Source organism: Phoenix dactylifera, chromosome 12, assembly GCF_051530095.1.
Source record: "Phoenix dactylifera cultivar Ajwa chromosome 12, Ajwa_hap1_PhDact_Kaust_v1.1, whole genome shotgun sequence".
NCBI lineage: Eukaryota > Viridiplantae > Streptophyta > Magnoliopsida > Arecales > Arecaceae > Phoenix > Phoenix dactylifera.
Window position 1 is genome coordinate 26,972,893 of NC_143201.1, and position 17,997 is coordinate 26,990,889.

At 41.4% G+C, this 17,997-nt stretch overlaps 1 protein-coding gene, 1 non-coding gene and 1 pseudogene across 3 annotated transcripts; 1 reads left to right on the top strand and 2 right to left on the bottom strand.

Annotated features, from left to right (window-relative positions):
- Positions 1-214: 214 nt before the first annotated feature.
- On the bottom strand, positions 215-9,098 carry LOC103697083 (14-3-3-like protein D). The gene is made up of 7 exons (XM_008779198.5): positions 8,860-9,098; positions 8,455-8,761; positions 8,292-8,379; positions 4,873-4,982; positions 4,631-4,779; positions 610-665; positions 215-475 (listed from the first exon to the last, which is right to left on the bottom strand). The coding sequence occupies exons 1-7, from the start codon at positions 8,930-8,932 to the stop codon at positions 473-475; spliced, it is 786 nt and encodes a 261-aa protein (XP_008777420.2). The 5' UTR covers positions 8,933-9,098; the 3' UTR covers positions 215-472.
- Positions 7,330-7,402, top strand: TRNAT-UGU (transfer RNA threonine (anticodon UGU)). The gene has a single exon. It is a non-coding gene; the product is annotated as a tRNA-Thr (tRNA).
- Positions 9,099-15,071: 5,973 nt separating the features above from the next.
- LOC120112056 (heavy metal-associated isoprenylated plant protein 28-like) lies at positions 15,072-16,503 on the bottom strand (annotated as a pseudogene). Its single transcript, XR_005513562.3, has 3 exons — positions 16,244-16,503; positions 16,029-16,104; positions 15,072-15,746 (listed from the first exon to the last, which is right to left on the bottom strand). The product of XR_005513562.3 is annotated as a heavy metal-associated isoprenylated plant protein 28-like (transcript).
- Between the last annotated feature and the right edge of the window lie 1,494 nt (positions 16,504-17,997).

Genomic DNA, 17,997 nt, shown 5'->3' on the forward strand with positions numbered 1-17,997 from the left:
TCCACCTTTAAGTTTCTAATGAATACCGTATAGGTCACTGTCAATTTTCTAATCCAGAACTAATCAGCAAATCATCAGTGCACCCTGTAAGAATTTATCTGACTAATTACTCAACTTCAAGCTAATACAGCCCTAAACATAGTATATAACATGATGAAACTCGTCGGAGCCATGCCCCGTAAATTTAGCTTTCACAACGGAAAAAAAAAAAAACTTTAAAAAGTAGTCAGACCTTAAATATCAATCTATAGTTCAGACGATGACACCAATGAGAAAGGATGCGCAAATGCAACTGACAATTTCCAAACAAATCCCAAACAGGATATCAGTACAAAAGTCAAGCTAAAATCAACTAAAAGGCATAAGAATGAAAGCTGGATACTTTCTTCAGTAACTAGGAAATAACAGACACTGACACTAAATAGAAGCGTCGTCATCCTTGCATCCGGGCAGGGCTCCTGAGTGGTCTGAGTCACTGAAAAAAATTGTTGCCTAGAAATCAGAATGGTAACCATGCGTAATTTAAACTAGTTCAGGCAACAGTTCATAGTATTATTCCCTTAAATCACAAAAATATTTTGAAAATTTAGAAAGAGATGTTAAAACCACCTGTGCGTCCTCGGCTGCACCAGCCTTCCCGGTGCCCTCCTCCCTCGTATCTTCTACTGTAGTCCGAGAATGACAACACTCATCATGGCAAAGATCATTATAAAAAATTCCAAATAATAATAAATGTACTAGCTTAAACTGAATTTCCAGATTCAAAGATCCTAGAAAATGTCAAAAAATTATCAGGCTCAAATTCCAGATATGAAAGGAACTACAGAACCTTGCATTTTGAAACAAATAATTTAGATCCATTTGCTCATCCAAAGGAAGGAAAAAAAAAAAAAAGAAAGAAAGAAAACTCACTACAGCTAATCTAGAGCCTTCCTATTGCTTCTTTACTAACCAGCTCCATGCATGCTGCAAGAAGGGGTAGGAGTGGAAATGCTCCACATAAGCTGTGTGATTTTGTGTTTTACCCTAGACTGCTTTTGTGATGTATACAGGTGGAAACATGGTAGGCTCCTATACTAGTAAGTATGAAATGAAATGGAGAAGTCAAAATCAGCATACTCCCATGAAGACTAACATAATTGTGTCAGATAAGGAACACCACAGGAACAACTTTTTGACAAGCTTTGAACAAAAGCTCAGAAAGGGAACACATCACAACAATGAGATGGCTAAATTATAAACATGGAAAATAGTAAACTTTCTACAATGACAATGGTGATTGCCACTAAAAGTTGCATTCTGCAATTAAAAAACTATGTAGTCACTGCTAGGTAAAGATTGCCAATCTCTCAACCAAAAAGAAGCACATGTACATGACAATCCACCTACACAAAGGAATATACTCCCTGACAACAGTGTGACAAACAATGTTTTAAAACCAGACCGAACGCAAGCTGTCCGGCGCCCGGGTTGACCGATCCAACCTTGATGTCAGCAAGACATCATTATGACATCATAATTACTTTTTAAAAAATTCTTTTATTTTGTTTGAAATAGATTCCGATCCACTTCATCTAGCCCTCAATTCTCGAAGCTCTTTGCCAAAATCTCTGATACCTTTCACTCTAATCGCCTTGAAGACACCTCAGACTACAGAATTCATTCATCTCCTCTGCTCTCCTCTCCTCCGAGGGTGTGAAGAAATCCCCTTTTCTCGCACCGATACTGCACGCTGATCTTTCAAAAAAAAAAAAGGAAAAAACCCTCGGACTCAGCTGCATCATCAGGATGCAGAACTCGGTCTGTCCCATCGCCACAGCCACCTCCACCCTAGCCCGCATCCCATCCCTCCAACGCTTCTCTTCTTCCTCCTCTTCCCCTCCTCCGCTGCCTTCAGCGGACTCCAATGGTGGCAGCAATGGTGAGAACGAAGACTCCTCCCTACTCTCCACCCTATTCCTCTTTATTCAGCAAACATCAAGGAGCGGCTGAAGTCCCCACCGGATCCCCACCGACCCTCCTCCGCCACCTCCCCTCTCCTCTCCCAAACCTGCCCCCGTTGCCTCCCTTGAGGAGATCCGCAAGCACCTTGCTGGATTCCGGCTCCTATCCTGATGGAGGCCAGAAAGGAGGGAAAGGGAGCTCCAGCCTTGTCTTCACCTGCGTCCACCACCTCCGTTGTCGTCGATCGTCGAAGAAAAGACAATCAGGGAGGGAGGCTGCTGAAGACTAGAAAATAGAGGGAAGAACCATAGAAGAAAAACATAGAGGGTGATAAGGATTCATTCCGAAGAACCGAAAAAGAAGTTTGAGTTAAAATCAAACCGAACCAAACCAGCTGGTCTAACTGATTCGTTCAGTTCTTCTATGTTTGACCAAGTTTTGACCAGCTTCAAAAAATTGTTTGAACTAGACCGAACAGATGACTAGGTCCCAGTTCAACCGGTCGGACCGGCTGGTCTGGTCCAGTTTTAAAAATATTGGTTACAAATACAAAATCTTTAGGAAAGATATATGTGATGATAATAGACAATGTAAGGAAAGTACCACATTTGATGTAGAATAGTCGATGGAAGAGGACATATTAGGGTTTAGAAAAGGGATGAAACTTATAGATTACTAGAATTTCAAGATAAGACCTGAGTTTTCAATAAAATTGAATTAGAAAGAGTATTTTTGAAGAAAATAGACAATGGTTGACTATAATCTAACAGTGGGTTTTTAGGATTTTAGGGTCTGAATGTCAGAGTTTTATGCAATAGAATAGCCGAAATGAAGAGTTTGCTGGTATTTTTGGGAAAAAAATCAGATTGATAGAACTAAAAGAAAAAACCTATGGGAAATGAAACTCACGAGAAAAATCAATAAGAGAGAAGAACAAAAGAGAAGGGAGCAAAACCAGGTAAAGAAGAATAGAGAATAACAGAATAAAAAAAAACAAAAGTTGAAAATAAAAGGAAGGGAAACGATAATACTAGAATCACTCAGAGTTTGAAAGCGTCACACCTCTGCTGCAAGATCACACACTCACATCGTTTATTAATCAATCTATCACACTCCATTGCATAAAACTCTTAAGACCCAGATTTATAAGGAAAAGAAACCCTAACAACTTTTGAAATCCAAAAACTACCCTCCATATGGCATGATCGCCATTCAAGATTATTGTAGCATGAACAGTGCCATAACCAGAAATCGTGTTTGCTGAAGTAATCAGCCTTATCAAGTCATCAAATAAAAACTAAGATCTTTTAAGCTCTGCCCTTGATTTATGGAAAATACAGCAAACTGACAACTAAGATTAAACCTAGAGATTCTTAAGTCTTCTAGCCCTCTTAGATCTTCATCAGCCTCATACTCAATTCAAAAATACAGGCCTGTATTTAAGGTGATGACTGACCCAAAAGTGGTTCATTGGGTTCTGGTATGGCAAAGACAGGTCCAAGATGCCTCATAATTTAAAAAGAAAATTAAAGATGCATTATTATATTTATTTACTAATTTTCAATTCATGAAGCCACTTGTTCTGATTTCTTTTTCTATTTCTACGACCAGGAAAACAGCCAACCAAATAGTTGCTGCAGCTTTGAGACTCAAAACTGAATCTACACCATTGGCTAGCATCATATCCGGCCTAGTGAATAAATTTATGTGCCCAAAATAGAATTGATGAAAAATACAGGCAGCATTCAAAAAAAAAATAATCATTGCCACCATGAACTGAACAAAACTATATGTATTCAACCCAAAAGAGAAAGGTTTTGGTCAATTAAACTTCAAAACAAGGTCTGCCGTACCGGTACCGGTAGGTGTACCGGTCACCTGCCGAACTGGTACGGTTCGGTTCGTTCCGAAACCGGTCCGGTACGAACCGGTAACCATTTTTTTATCTTACAGTTTTTGCGTCTGCGCGCGGGCGGGGGAGTCGCCCGCGCAGCGCTTCACAGCACGGGGAATCGCGTCCCACGCACAAGCGGAGAATCGCCTCCCACGCACGGGCTCGCGGGATAAATGCCACTCTGTGGCATTAATAAGCCTGCACGGCGTTTCACAGCGTGAGGAACCGCGCTCGCGCGCGATTCCCCAATGCGCGGAACCGCGCAGGGCGGGGAAAAAGCGAGCCCGCACGCGGCCCCGCGTCTGCACGCGGTGCTCTGCCCAAGCGCGTGGTCGAAAGGGCCGCGCGCGCTTTCCAAAAAAAAGTACCGATGCGAACCGGCCGGTACACGACCGGTGCGAGATCAATCCGAAAACAGCTGAAACTGGTTTCCACGCTGCCCGCATACCAGTTCCAGACCGGACCAATTCGTACCGGGCAGACCATGCTTCAAAATCTAAAAAAAGATCACCAAAATCCCGAGCAACATGTTGATATCCAACTATGACACTAAATTTGAAAATGTGTCCAAATAACTTCCAAAAAAAGTATATCTAGGATAATAAAGGAAGATAGGTATGCTTGAAGGTTATGCGGAGTTTTGTCTGTCCTGAGATGTCGCAGCAAGATGCTACCATAACCATAATGTCCAGCAACAAGCTAGGATACTAAAATAAAGTTATGTCTTCGTTGTACTCATCGAAAAACTAAGAACCTGCAGGCACCACAGTCCCTGCACAAAATTGCTATTACCTCCATCCTCTGGAATGTCAGAGGTCCACAAGGTGAGATTATCCCGCAAGAGTTGCATAATCAATGTGCTATCTTTGTAAGATTCCTCACTCAGCGTATCAAGCTCAGAGATGGCCTCATCAAAAGCTTGCTTGGCAAGGTGGCAGGCCCTGGAATGCTTGTTGAAGTAACATCAATCTGCAGTACTAATAGGATATAAAAAACATGCAGAATAATTTAACTTCTGGTTATATAACCCATACCTTTCAGGTGAATTCATAATCTCATAATAAAAGACGGAGAAGTTCAATGCCAAACCCAGACGAATTGGGTGTGTGGGAGACAGATCTGCCTCAGCTGTACTGGTAGCCATCTGTACAAATTAAGAATCAGCAGACAAATGGATTCTACTTTCTCATGAAATTATTGTAATACAAAGCAAAGGACGGCACCCATTTATAGAGCAAACACAAGACATATTAACTAGAAAATTAAAGATATAGAACTGGACTTACCAAACAGGGCGCAAATTTAAGCATGGTGATAACAAATTTAATCAACTAGGACTACTCCATAGTTATTTGCTATTAAAAATCCAGAAAGGCATAACACATAAAAAACTCGAAAAACAAAACAGCAGGAAGCACTTATGATGAACTCAATTTGGGTTCAGTTAAGACAACTGCAATAGCTTTATGAAAAGCTGCAGTCCTTTTGGATGCTGGTCACCATATAAAGCAGAGACAACAGTGGACAGGTGCCGCATCACTGCCCTCCAGAGAATTTTTGTTCAATACATGCATAACAGAAACTTTAGCAGATCACGTACTGTTGTAGCCCTGATATAAGGTAACTGAAGGTAACTGAGATATTTATCAGTTGCGGGAAAACCGCATCATAATCTTGTGTTCATGACAACCATTGTTCAGTATCAAATGTTTTAAAATGAGCTAAAACATGGCAAAAGGTAACCTTTTTTGCATGTAAATATTGACTGCCAAGGTATCAGTTTCTAAAACACTTACTAACCATAAATGATTATTTGTCCCAATATCATATTGGCATTCGTTGAGTTCTTGTTTAGTGCCATCATGAATATTCCTCCTTCCATCTAGTATTACATTGTCAAAATTTAGCTCTTTGAAGAGATTTTCTTCAGGAACTCAATTTTTAACAGACTTACAATAGCGCCATATATAGAGAAATACAAATCGATAAACAGACAATCGTATTTTTTAAAAAAAAAAATCCCCAAGGAAACCAATACACAATGGAGGCTCTTTTAACAATAATCGTACCCAAATTAGAGAGCATATACAAGGAAAAAGAATCTTGTTTCCTTGTCCAAAAAGAGCAAATATTAACCAATTGAATTTTATACAACTTGGTTTTGAAGTGCCCAAGTACTTTTTAAAAAATCATGGGAAAACATAATCAAGAATATTTCAAATTCTATATACTGGCTCATGTTTTTCAAAATGATCTAGTCAATAATGTTGAGCAGTATATCAAAGAAATATAGAGAAGATATTCAGATTATATCTTGTGATGTTCTTGTTTAGGACCCTAGTCCGTAATGGCACAACATAATCCCTATGAAAATATAAGTAACGGAGGTTGGACCTAGATGATAAAAAAACCCCTTGTCAGGTCAGAGTCAACAAGGTGAAACATGGAAATAGGATTGGTTAAGAAATCACGGTGGTCATTCTACTATACAATAAATAACAACTCACTAAGATTATAATTTCATAAGATAAATAGCAAGAAGACAATAATAAAGCACAACTCTTTTATACTTAAATGGCTTTAATTCTAAGTTACTACTTAAGTACAAAAGTCTTGGATTCAGTGTCACTATAAAGAACTAATGGCATTACAAGCTCAACCTAAATTTTAATAAGGGAACTCCAATTCTTGTGAACCATATGAGTTTAGCAACCTGAATGAACTAAGTAAACTAAAGACTCCTTAGAATAATCTCTTATTGATATTCCAACAGTTACATAAGTATAATTTTTAAGATTTTAAAAGTTTCAGAGGGCTCTTTCTCTTCTCACCATAAATCAAATAATTCAATACATCTAGTTTTAAACTAGTTCTCATGAATGGTACACTTAACATAAAAGAAATCAAGAACTTTCACATTCAAAAGTATTTCACTGTTACTAACTCAATTCCAGTGCCTTTGTAATTATCTCACTCCCATGCAAAAATTCAATGGCAATAAAACCAATGGATGGTGACTAAAAGTTATATCAACAATTAGAAAAAATATTCATCCTGTACATGAACACTACTTGATGCAATATAAAATAATAATACTTTCTTACACCAATGGAAGACATCTTACGAAGTATTTTGATCTATTATTCAGTATTCACAACTTTAATGCCTCTCCAACATTTTACCAACTAGAAATTTGGGGATAATAGTCAAATTACTGTCTTTCAGAGAGGTATCAAACCACCTCCCATTAAACTTATCAAATGCGACCAAGATATTTGTGTTTCATGTTAGTACTTACATCATTTCTAGACAACCTTTCCACCCAAAGCCCCACTTAATAATGACAATTTAACAACAGTTTATTACTAAATAACTCTACTTAAAACTACATTGTCTAATCAATAGCTAAAAGCTAAGCTAAGATCCAATAGTTTTCTGAATTCCTATACACTATTTCTATTTGTTATACTATTTCTATTTTTGTTATCTGAGCCCGCTTAGCTTAGAGGTTAGAGCATCGCATTTGTAATGCGATGGTCATTGGTTCAATTCCAATAGCATACTTTTTTTTGCCTATTGATTTTTCCATGATTGATAATCCCTCTTTTTCTCAAAATGTTGGATCACCTATCTATTATGTTGTGGTAACTTGTAACTATGAATAAAAACTAGATTGGAGTGATAATATCCCTATAGAACAAATTATACAATGAAGCCTGTTTTTCTATATGTTAATAAAATTCATTTCATTCTACTTCGCAATGCTACAATGAATATAGTTCAGTCTTCATTTAAGATTAATCCTGTAAAATGAAACTGCAATAAAATAAAAAAGGAGTCTTTATGTCTCATTACCGAGGACCTCATTTCAAAAAAATATAGGGCTAGGGGTTTTTTTACCAGCACTTACTAGTAAAAGGCCTAAATCTGGAAGTGATCTTAAAACCCAATTTCAAAAATCTAAGATCCTTGGAGGGGCAAACTGGGCCAGACCTAACCTTTGTTTTTTTTTTTACACAAAGTGGCTTTAGGACTCAAACCAGTGTCATTCCACTTGTCAGCGCAATCCCTTAACCTTGAACCAAGCAATGGCCCCTACTATATAACTCTACTCACAATTCAATTTGCATCTCTTTCTTCCCTTTTAAGAAGTGCCTCCTTTACTTTAAAAGTTGTAGATGTGCTTGTTTGAAGTAATGGTACGCTTATTTCTCCAAATTCGTGACAAATTGCAACTTTATTGGGTGGCATAAGGCATAAGCTAAGGAGAAGAGAGAGGCCACTACTACCAGAAGTAGTCAATACAGGTTCGAATTAATCATATCATGAAGATGCCGAGTCATCATACTCTAAAAGTAGGAAAACAGAATGAAAAAGGAAAAAGAAGAAAAAATATTAATGATCTACAATTAATATCTAAAATATCAAACTTGAGAAAATTAAAATCTTTAACCTGATAGGCCTTAAGAGATTGTTCTGCAGCCTCTCTCCTCTCACTGCCAGTCTTGAACTCTGCCAAGTAACGATAGTAATCTCCCTTCCTGCAAGAAAAGCAAAAAGCAAGAGCTCAACACCCGGACCAGAATCCCAGAAAAAAGTTCTCAGATCTAACTCACATCTTGTAGTAAAACACGGAGGACTCCCCGGCAGTGGACGACGGGATGAGATGCTCGTCCATCACGGTCATAATGTCGCTGCAGATGTTGGAGAGCTCCGACTCCACCTTCTGGCGGTACTCCCGGATCCTCTTCACGTGCTGCTCGTTCCCCCTCGTCTCCTCCTTCTGCTCGATCGAGGAGAGGATCCTCCAAGACGCCCTCCTCGCCCCAATCACGTTCTTGTACCCCACGGAGAGCAGGTTCCTCTCCTCCACGGTCAGCTCCACGTCGAGCTTCGCCACGTTCTTCATCGATTCCACCATCTCTGCACCAAAGAAAATCCACAAAACCCTTATCCCTAGCCCGATTGGAGGATCGAAACCCTAGGGTTTCGGGATCTGGGGAACGAAGACGAAACCCTACCGTCGTAGCGCTCCGCTTGCTCGGCGAGTTTGGCGACGTAGACGTAGTTTTCACGCTCCCTCTGCGATGCCATCGGAGATCCGATCCGATTTCCCTTCTCTTGCTCTCCCTCTTCTCTCGCCTCCTCGGCCTCGCCTTCCCCTTCTATTGTCTTCCGTTACGCTTCAGCAGCTCGACCGCAAAAGCGGAAGAAAGCGCGGAGACGAAGGGGTGGGGCCGAGCGGAGGAAAGAAAGGAGCGAGAAAAATTTTATTTACCATTATTTATCGGATATGACAGCTGCGGCGAGATTTTGAGAGGTCATGTGATAAGCATTGCCGACCGTAGGATCCGAGACTGGCAGAAAAGATACGGTGCGGAGCCAAGCTGGAAAAAATATTTTTGTCTCTCTTCGAAAGCTAAAAATAAAACCTGCGCGGAGGGGGTGCATTCGACGAGGCCATAATGAAATGGGAAAAATAACAGCCGGTCCATCTTAGATCAGATTCTAATTTTATTCTCTGTCGACCGGTTTTATAACAACCGGTCCAGCATTATGCCAATATTTAACCAACTTTATTTTTGAGAAGAAAATACTCCTCCATCTTCTACTCTTCTACTCTCTCTCTTCCCCTATTTCCACCCTATATCCGACCCTCTAACCCACTGACAATCCATTCTTTATTTTTTCACTATTAATTCATTCTCCTCATCGGAAGAAAAAACCCTTCCACTCTTTCCGTAATCCCTAGTTTCCCACCCCAATTTTGCGAGTTCAACTCTGTTTTCCCTTCGTTGTCTGACTAAGAATTGGGACTCTACGGCATTCCATCGACGGTGGTTCTACAAGCCTTACCTAACACTCCCGACTTTATCTGACTCGGTGGTAGCCGAAGCTTCGCTCGACATTACTTTCCATACCGTCCCTCAATCATCTCCAATGCCTTTCAATAGGTTTGTCAACCGTTGCAGCATAATTTCTCCAATTTTTTATCAAACACCAAATTGTTAAATAGTATTCTAGGGCATTTGTTTTTAAATTATGAGAATTGTTAGGATTTGAGAAATTAATAGATAGAAAGGTTGAGATAGCATATTTGACATATTTGTCAAGTAAAATCATGAATATCCTTCATTGATAGCTATTCAGTGCTATTTTTGTTCTTTGTTATAGTTTTTAAGATCATTTATTAATGCAAGTTGTTTTACTTAATTATGTATTTCAAATTTTGAGTTGATATTATTGAAAATTATTATTTGAATATATCTGTGATGCAGACATCTTAGATGGCTTCAATTCAGAGTAGAGGCAAAGCACCTTCTGTTGGTCCGAATAATATGTTCAATAAAAGGTACTACTTCAGCCACTTTGTCCATTTTGTCGTCATCCTTGTTCAGTCTATGTCTCAGGAGCAGAAGAAAAAAGTAACTGGCACTCCGTTTGGACATATGCTAGCTCTTTCATTTATCAAGTAGAATAGGCATGTCTTAGACACATTGCTCTCCTTCTGGGATGATGTGGAGAAGGATTTTTGGTTTGGTAAGGTTATAGTGCCTTTTTTATATGGAGCAATTTTGCTCTCATCCTTGGTTTGAGTGCCACGGGCGATGAGGTCGAACTGCATAGGGAGGGTTACGTCTGACCTCATCACCCTTTTTTTTTTAGGGTGACCACCAAAAGGTTAATAGATATACAATAAAAAAATAGATTACAATTTCTTGTTAGAAAGAGCGGGCGACAAGATGTAGAGAATTTCACTAAATTATGAGTTCTATATCTTTTTGTGACTATCCTCTTCCCAACCATACACTACTATATTTTTAGAGCATTATGTTCATATCTTAATGACCTTTTAGCTTTATCTAGTTGGGGTCTTGCCGTGTTTTTTTTCTTCGCCAACAGATACCTAGTCTAGTCGAGAATAGAGACAAGGAACATCACCGGCAAAAAATCTGCTATATAATTAGTCTAGCATGTTTAATTAATTATATAATTAGTTCAAGAGAAACACTTGTTTAATTTGATGAATGTCCTTGTTTTCCTTCATGATATTTGGCTATTGCCCACAGCCCCCGGCCCAACCCTAATGCATAAGTCAGAGACCCAACCACATCTACAAGGAGTTTGTGTGATGCATAGCTCATGGACAATGTTTGTTTTAACAATCACACGTTTGAGTCCAAAAGTCCAATTGTAAGCTAGTAATGCATGGCCATAGATTAGCTCCGCACCGAGCTATTCTTGAAATCATCGTAATAACCACTGCAGAAGTTGATATACTAACTAGCAATTTGTAACAGTCATTCTAAGCCATGAAGTTAACCATACTCACAAGCTCAATTTAAAATATACGGAAGTAGACAACACGAACAATTCAACACATTCTTAGAAGTCCTTACGTAATTTAAAATGAAAAAAATATTAAAAAAGCATAAAGGAGGGACAAGAACAACATGCAGCAAAGCTGTTTTTCTTTGAAATCACCTTTTGTCCTTCATGCCATTCCTTTACAAAGACATGTACAATTTGCCAACCATAATAATTCTCCATTACTTAAGAAAAAGGAAGGAAAAGTCACTAATAAACCAAAGAAAAAATAAAATCCGCCAATACACAAGCACAAGTCCTCGGAAGAATGCCACCGGCTGGCTGAGCATTCATTCAGTAGTTCCCGGATTACCATCATTTACGACGCTGTTGCTCCTCTCGTATTTCTTCCAGCACTGATGCTTCCAACACTGGCACTGCGACTGGGACTGTGACCTCCTCAAGCTCACCACCCTCCCCGCTCCCCCCTCCTCCCCTTCCCCTCCTCTCCTCGCCAAACTCCCGACCGGCGAAAGCATCCCCACCACCTTCCCACCAACGCCGCCGCCGCCACCCAACCCCACCTCCTTGTTCCTCAGCCACAACTCCTTCAACTTCCGCCTCACATCACACCCACTCTCCTCATGGGCCCCATCGCAGAACCCACACCTCCCCTGATCCCCTGCCCCACCACCCCCACTACTCGCTGTCTCGTTCCTCCTCCTCGTCGCCCTCGCGCTCTCTGCCTGCTCCCAGTTCAACGCCAATTCCACAGCCTCCGCCAACGTCGCCGGCCGCTGCGGTACAATCCAGTCCTGGTGCTCCTCTCTCAACCCGTCGATAAATATCCCCTTCAGTAGCCCGTCGGGAATCCCGTGGTCCGGCCACCGCTTCAGAATCCGCTGCAGTCTCAAATGGTAGGCGTTCACGCCCTCGCCGGTCCGCTGCCGGATCGTCATCAACTCGGACCGGGCCCGGTCCGCGAAGTCCGGCCGGCGGTAGGCCCGGAGGAAGGCGGACCGGATCTCCTCCCATGGCATGGACGCGTGGGGCTCGACGGCGAGCTCGTACCAGAGGGCGGCGTCGCCGTCGAGGGTGACGGGGAAGATACGGACCACGGTGTCGACTGTGGTGGCGTTGTTGGCCCGGCAGACCCGGTCGAACCGGGCGAGGTGGGCTGCGGGACACTCGCCCGGCTCGCCGCGGAAGATGGGGAGGGGAGCGACGCTGACGTAGGTGGGAGGGACGGCGGGAGAGATGGCGGAGGCTTGGGAGGAAGAGGAAGGGGAGGGGGAGTAGGACCCGACGTCCGAGTCGGCGACTGGTTTGCCGGAGTAGGAGGCGATGTTGGACTCGTCGTTGGGTTCGTCGGAATAGGGCGGGGAGTATTGGTCTTCGGGGTCTTCGGGGGTGGATGTGGTTAGCGAGGGGGACGGGGGAATCCAGCGGCGGTGCTTCCGCCGGTAGACCGGAGGCACCGACGACTCGGAGGGTTCCGGGGACAACCTCATCGCTGCGCGAAAGAGGGAGAGATTTGGTAACGGTTAAGCGATACGGGAACGGGAGGTGGGGACGGTTTTACGAAGAGAACGAGACAAGTCGCGTCGGTTCGCTGCGGACGAAACGATTCTTTGACGGCGTCTTTTGATTGGATATTACCGTCAGATTTTGATCGAGCGGTGAATGTTTCAACTAACTCGACTGAGTTTTGTATCTCAACTGTTTTGTGGGCTTCGGTCTGGCGATCAGCCTATTGGGCCAAGATAGAAAGCTCGCAGGAGACAATTTAAAAGAGTACACGAAGCAGCTTTGCATGGCAAAGTGGCTTAGCCTGCGTTAAATGTTGTCCAGATTACATCAGTTGTGAATAGTCATGCCACATAGATACCCGTGCTCGATTTGTATTGAACTACAAGTTAACCGACTCATTTTTTTTCATATTATAATACTTGTTCAATGAGAACTCTATAATCTTTTCATATTATACCTGTTTTATCACAATACTTGGAAGTGTTTTTTGATAATCAGGATGCTATTGTTATTCAAAGAAATATTGATTTAGGATTGTTAGCAATACATGCATGCGTACATACGTACATGTGTATATGGATATATATACATATGTATATATATGTGTGTATTTGCATCTATTTATATATTTGTAAGGACAAATCAAATTAGACAATTTGATTAAAATTAGACCGAGTTTACTCAAATCACTGATGTACACAATTCAAACCATCAGTCAAATTATTTCTTTGCCCTAGACGACTCTATTAAAATAGATTTATTCAGATTAAAATTAAATTATTTTAGTCCTACTCTATCAAAATGATATGTTTCATGTTCCTTCTGTTGATTTGCCCTGGGGAATGTTGAAACTAACGTTGAATACTTCAGCTATGTGAGCACATCCTTAGTGCACTGACTATAAACTAACATGAAAATTGATAGGTAATGTTAAAAAACTGGCGCCTATTTAGGAGGCGAAGAGCCACGTGATTGGCTGAGAAATCCCTTTGGAGCAAAAGTTTTGGTTCATTAGTCTTGATGCAGCAGGGTTAAATGCTCTAGTTAACATTTAGCATTGCTTCCCCTCAAAAAACATTTAGGATTTGAATTCTTAATACTACCGGGGCGTTTGGCATGGGATGATCATCCCAAATTGAAGGATAATATGGATAGAGGTGATGAGATCACTGTGTTTAGTTGTACAGCGCTGATCTTAGATAGCAGCAATCCTAAATCATTCCCATCGCTCACATCACTGCCCAACCCAATAATAAGGTATCTGATCTTGAGATCGAGAATTCAAGATCATTCTAGAACAGTAATCTTGGGCTGAAAGTTGAAAACATAAACACTCCTCAATCTAGCAGAAAAATTGGTATATCAATACCGTTAATATATTATATCTATATGATATATATGATATGATATTATATTAATATTATGTATATTATATTCATGACATATTAAATTATAATATATTATTAATCATATTATTATTCAATAATAATTTTAAATTATAGTATAAATATATTATTATACTTTATCTTTATATAATGAAAGTATTAAATATATTAATTCTATTTACCTTATTTTTCTAATCAAAATAATTATTAGTATTAAAAATAATATATTATATGTATAAATAAAATTCTAGTTCAACCATTCGGGTCACCAAATATCACCTATATATCCAAATTCATGAAATGCTAAACCAATAGAATCATCACATGTTCAAAGTTCTCTGCCTCATAACCTTTGCTAAACTCTTGCCTAAAAGTTTTGTCTTTTTATTTTAATCCGAGACATTATGTAATCCTGGACCGGCTGGGTCGGAGAGCCGGTGAATCGACCGCTGGTTGATCCGATTTCTTGTTGGGACTGGAATTGCGGTGGACCTGGTAAAAATTCACCATGCCATTCGGTTCGGCGGTTCTGAATCAGGAGCACTTCGGTCGTTTGATAAAATAAAAAATTAGGGGAAAAAAACCCCCTGACCCCTAATCAGACCCCTCACTCCCCCGATCCCCCTTGCCTATTCTGTTTACTCTCTCGGACAGTCCCTCCCACTCCGTCTTCTCTCTCCGGCGGCTGGCGACGACAATCGGCGGCGGACGATGGTGGAGGCGACGCCGGCGGTCAATTTCTCTCCATGCCGGAGTCAAGTCTCTCTCCTTCTCTTGTCCCTCCTTCCCCTCCGTTCCTCTCTCTCTCTTTGCCCGCCCCATCCTCACCATTGATTGGTTGACCCGACCCGGCCAAATCCGGGTCGATCGCCAATTCAGTTTTCATAACCATTCTTGCATTTTAAGTGGTGTAACATGAGGCAGATAATAACCAATGAACGGCATGGAAAGAGAGCTGAACGGGAGATACAAAGGTCAAAATAAATAATATTAACAGTAATACTAATAAATCAAACAAACATATATATATATATATATATATATATATATCCTTTCATTCATGCACTGCATATGTACAACTCAACCAAAAAATTTTCTTACATACGAAATAATTCCGAATCACCAGCCAGTGATCAGATTATCTAACTATTCATTTTCATCATATTAAAAACATGGTGATCCCTTCTATGAAAATATAGAACCCCCCAAAACTCACTTCTCTACGTACACCCTTTACTACGGAAACCCAAAAACCTACAAGACTAGGCAAACGGCCCAGTCCTCCAGCTAATTACAGTATTTATAGGTACACATTTTTTTTCACAATATATCTTCACATAATGGAGCAGGCGTTTGGGTTCTCATCACTGAAAAGAGACCGGGCCCTGTCGTCGACGATGTGAGAGTAGGTCGGCTTCTGGCAGTAGCCATGCATGTCGGAATCGTTATACCCATGCTTATAGTAGTTGGAGTGTGGGGCGGCGTTGAAGATTAGGTGGTGGGCTGGGGTGGGGTGGAGCCGGTGGTAGTACTACTGGGTGCAGTTTTGGTACTCCACGTTGTAGAAATAGGGCCACATCACCGCCCGTCTTCCTCACCGCCTTCAGCACCTTCTTCTGGGCCACATACCTGGCCTGTGACCGTCACCTTTTGCTGCACCATGTCAATGTCCCCATCATCCACTCCTGTAACACGTTCAAGAAACAATATTGATGAGGTCCATGACCCATGACCATTTGAAACACTGCTCAAGATTTGTTACAACTATCATATCAACAGTCTCTTACGTAGGGCCATAACTCTAACTAGATTTTCTAACTATGTTGTCTGTTTGTGCAGTTATGCTGTAAATAAGAAGAGAAACGTAGAAATGAGGAAAAATTTTTGTTTATTTTACATAGGAAAAATGAAGAGAGTTTCTTAATCTCTCCCTAACATCAGAAGCTTGGTTTGCTTATTTTGTATACCTTCTAACTTAAGAAGGGTCTTCCTTACTTTGCTCTCGCATCCGGAGCAGTCCATGTGCACACACATCTCCACAATCTGTACACCCACCAAAATATATATAGCTCATCAGAACACTGTCATGGCTATGGATCCAGCCATGGTCTCCACATGCATTTACTTATGATAAGAAACTAATAATGAGAAGAGGGTAAGAAAAAGAGCAGCAGGGGCTTACCGTCATGGTGGCTGCTGCTTCTCTTTGTTTTTTTCTTTTCTCTTCTCTTTTTTTTGCCTCTGAGGGCTTTCTATCCGCTTCTCACAAGAAGAAAGCTACCTACTCTCAGTTGGGAACGCTAGGCTTGCTTGATTGATTTGCAAGCCCTTGCGCTCCCGTGGTTATATAGAGGGAGAGAGAGAATATAGATGGGCAATGAAATGTTTATGCCTTTAAATCATAGAAGATACCGCGTTAGGGCAATGAACTATTAAATCATAGAGAGAGAATCATAGAGAGAGAATATAGATGGGCAATGAAATGTTATGCCTTTAAATCATAGAGAGAGAATATAGATGGGCAATGAAATGTTTAGTGGTGGAAAGATGGGGGAGTATAAACTATTAAATCATAGAAGATACCGCGTTAGGATTTTGACTCAAAAGTCGGTCAATGAAATAATGAACAAAAGAGCAATCGACCGACCCGACGTTATCTACCATTAAGATGTCTTTCCCCGCTTTTCCAAGAAAGCAACCTTCCAACCAATGATTGGCTGATTCCTTGGTCTTAAGCCGGTCGTTTCTTTCCTTTTAGTTGCAAGGAAGGTCCGTGTGCCAAACCACGCAACAGCAGTACAGTGCACAGGAATGCAGCAGGAAGTTGGGAGTCGAGCACCAAATGGCGAAGTCCACGAACACAAATGTGACACGCAGTCAAAAAAACGTGAATGGTGTTGCGTGGTCATATATGGCCCGAATCTATTGGGTGGATTTATATATTTGATGTCTAGAGACGCGTAAACAGACAGCGCATAAAAAGGCACGTCGTTGGGTGGAGGGTCTCCAAGGACCGTGGCGGTCGTAGCGGATCCTGTCCCGGCATTTGTTCGTGGTAATTTGCCGGAACTAATCCCGGCGTTGCTTCGCTTCGAAGAAAGGGTTCTGGGGGAGAGCCGCCAGCAGCTGACGTGTCACGTTGCACGTGCAACGTGGCGGCGTCCTATTCGGAAGACGGGTGCTAGAGAATCTAGAGTCAGCGTCGACCTGCGTGGCGGGTTTTGCCCGGAGAGGTAGTGCGGATGGTTGGGTGTTACATCGTCGTACGACGTGGTTCGATGAGTACGAATATATCTTTATTATATTCTTCCGCATATGTTTGCACGTGTCAGAGTCCCTGCAGTGTCGCTATCACGCTTTTTTTTTTTTTTTTTTTTTGGGTAAAACAATAGAAGGGGGGAGGGACCAACCTACCCGCGAAGCATCCCCGCTGGACTCTTCTTCCATCAGAAAATGTTCGATACAGGTTACAGGTTTCGCGTGTCTTCCTCGACTCGTGAGCTCACTCCACCGGGCTCATCGCCTTCACGTGTAGGTACGTCATTCCAGCGCTACCTTGGTACAAGTGGAAGGAAAGCATATCCGCCAACGAGTCAACCGTGCATGAGGCATCCGGTCCTCTAATTTAATCGACGCCTGCGTGTTTCGAACCCAGGCAACTCGAATTGAATTATCACCCCCTTACCACCATGCTACTACCTTGGTGGCGCTATCACGCTTTCTCGTCTACGAGAAAGCGTCTATCTCCTGTGCTTATTTATTTATTTATTTATTTATCTGCAATCCTAAACTTTATCCTTTAATGAAACATTTCTATGGAGGATTAGGATGGAAAAAATGCAATTTTCTAGAGGCGTCAATGGAAGAGTCTGTAGTCTTCCATAAAGTAGGGTGTATGGGATTGCAACCACAAAATGGATGGTGAATGGGAGTAGG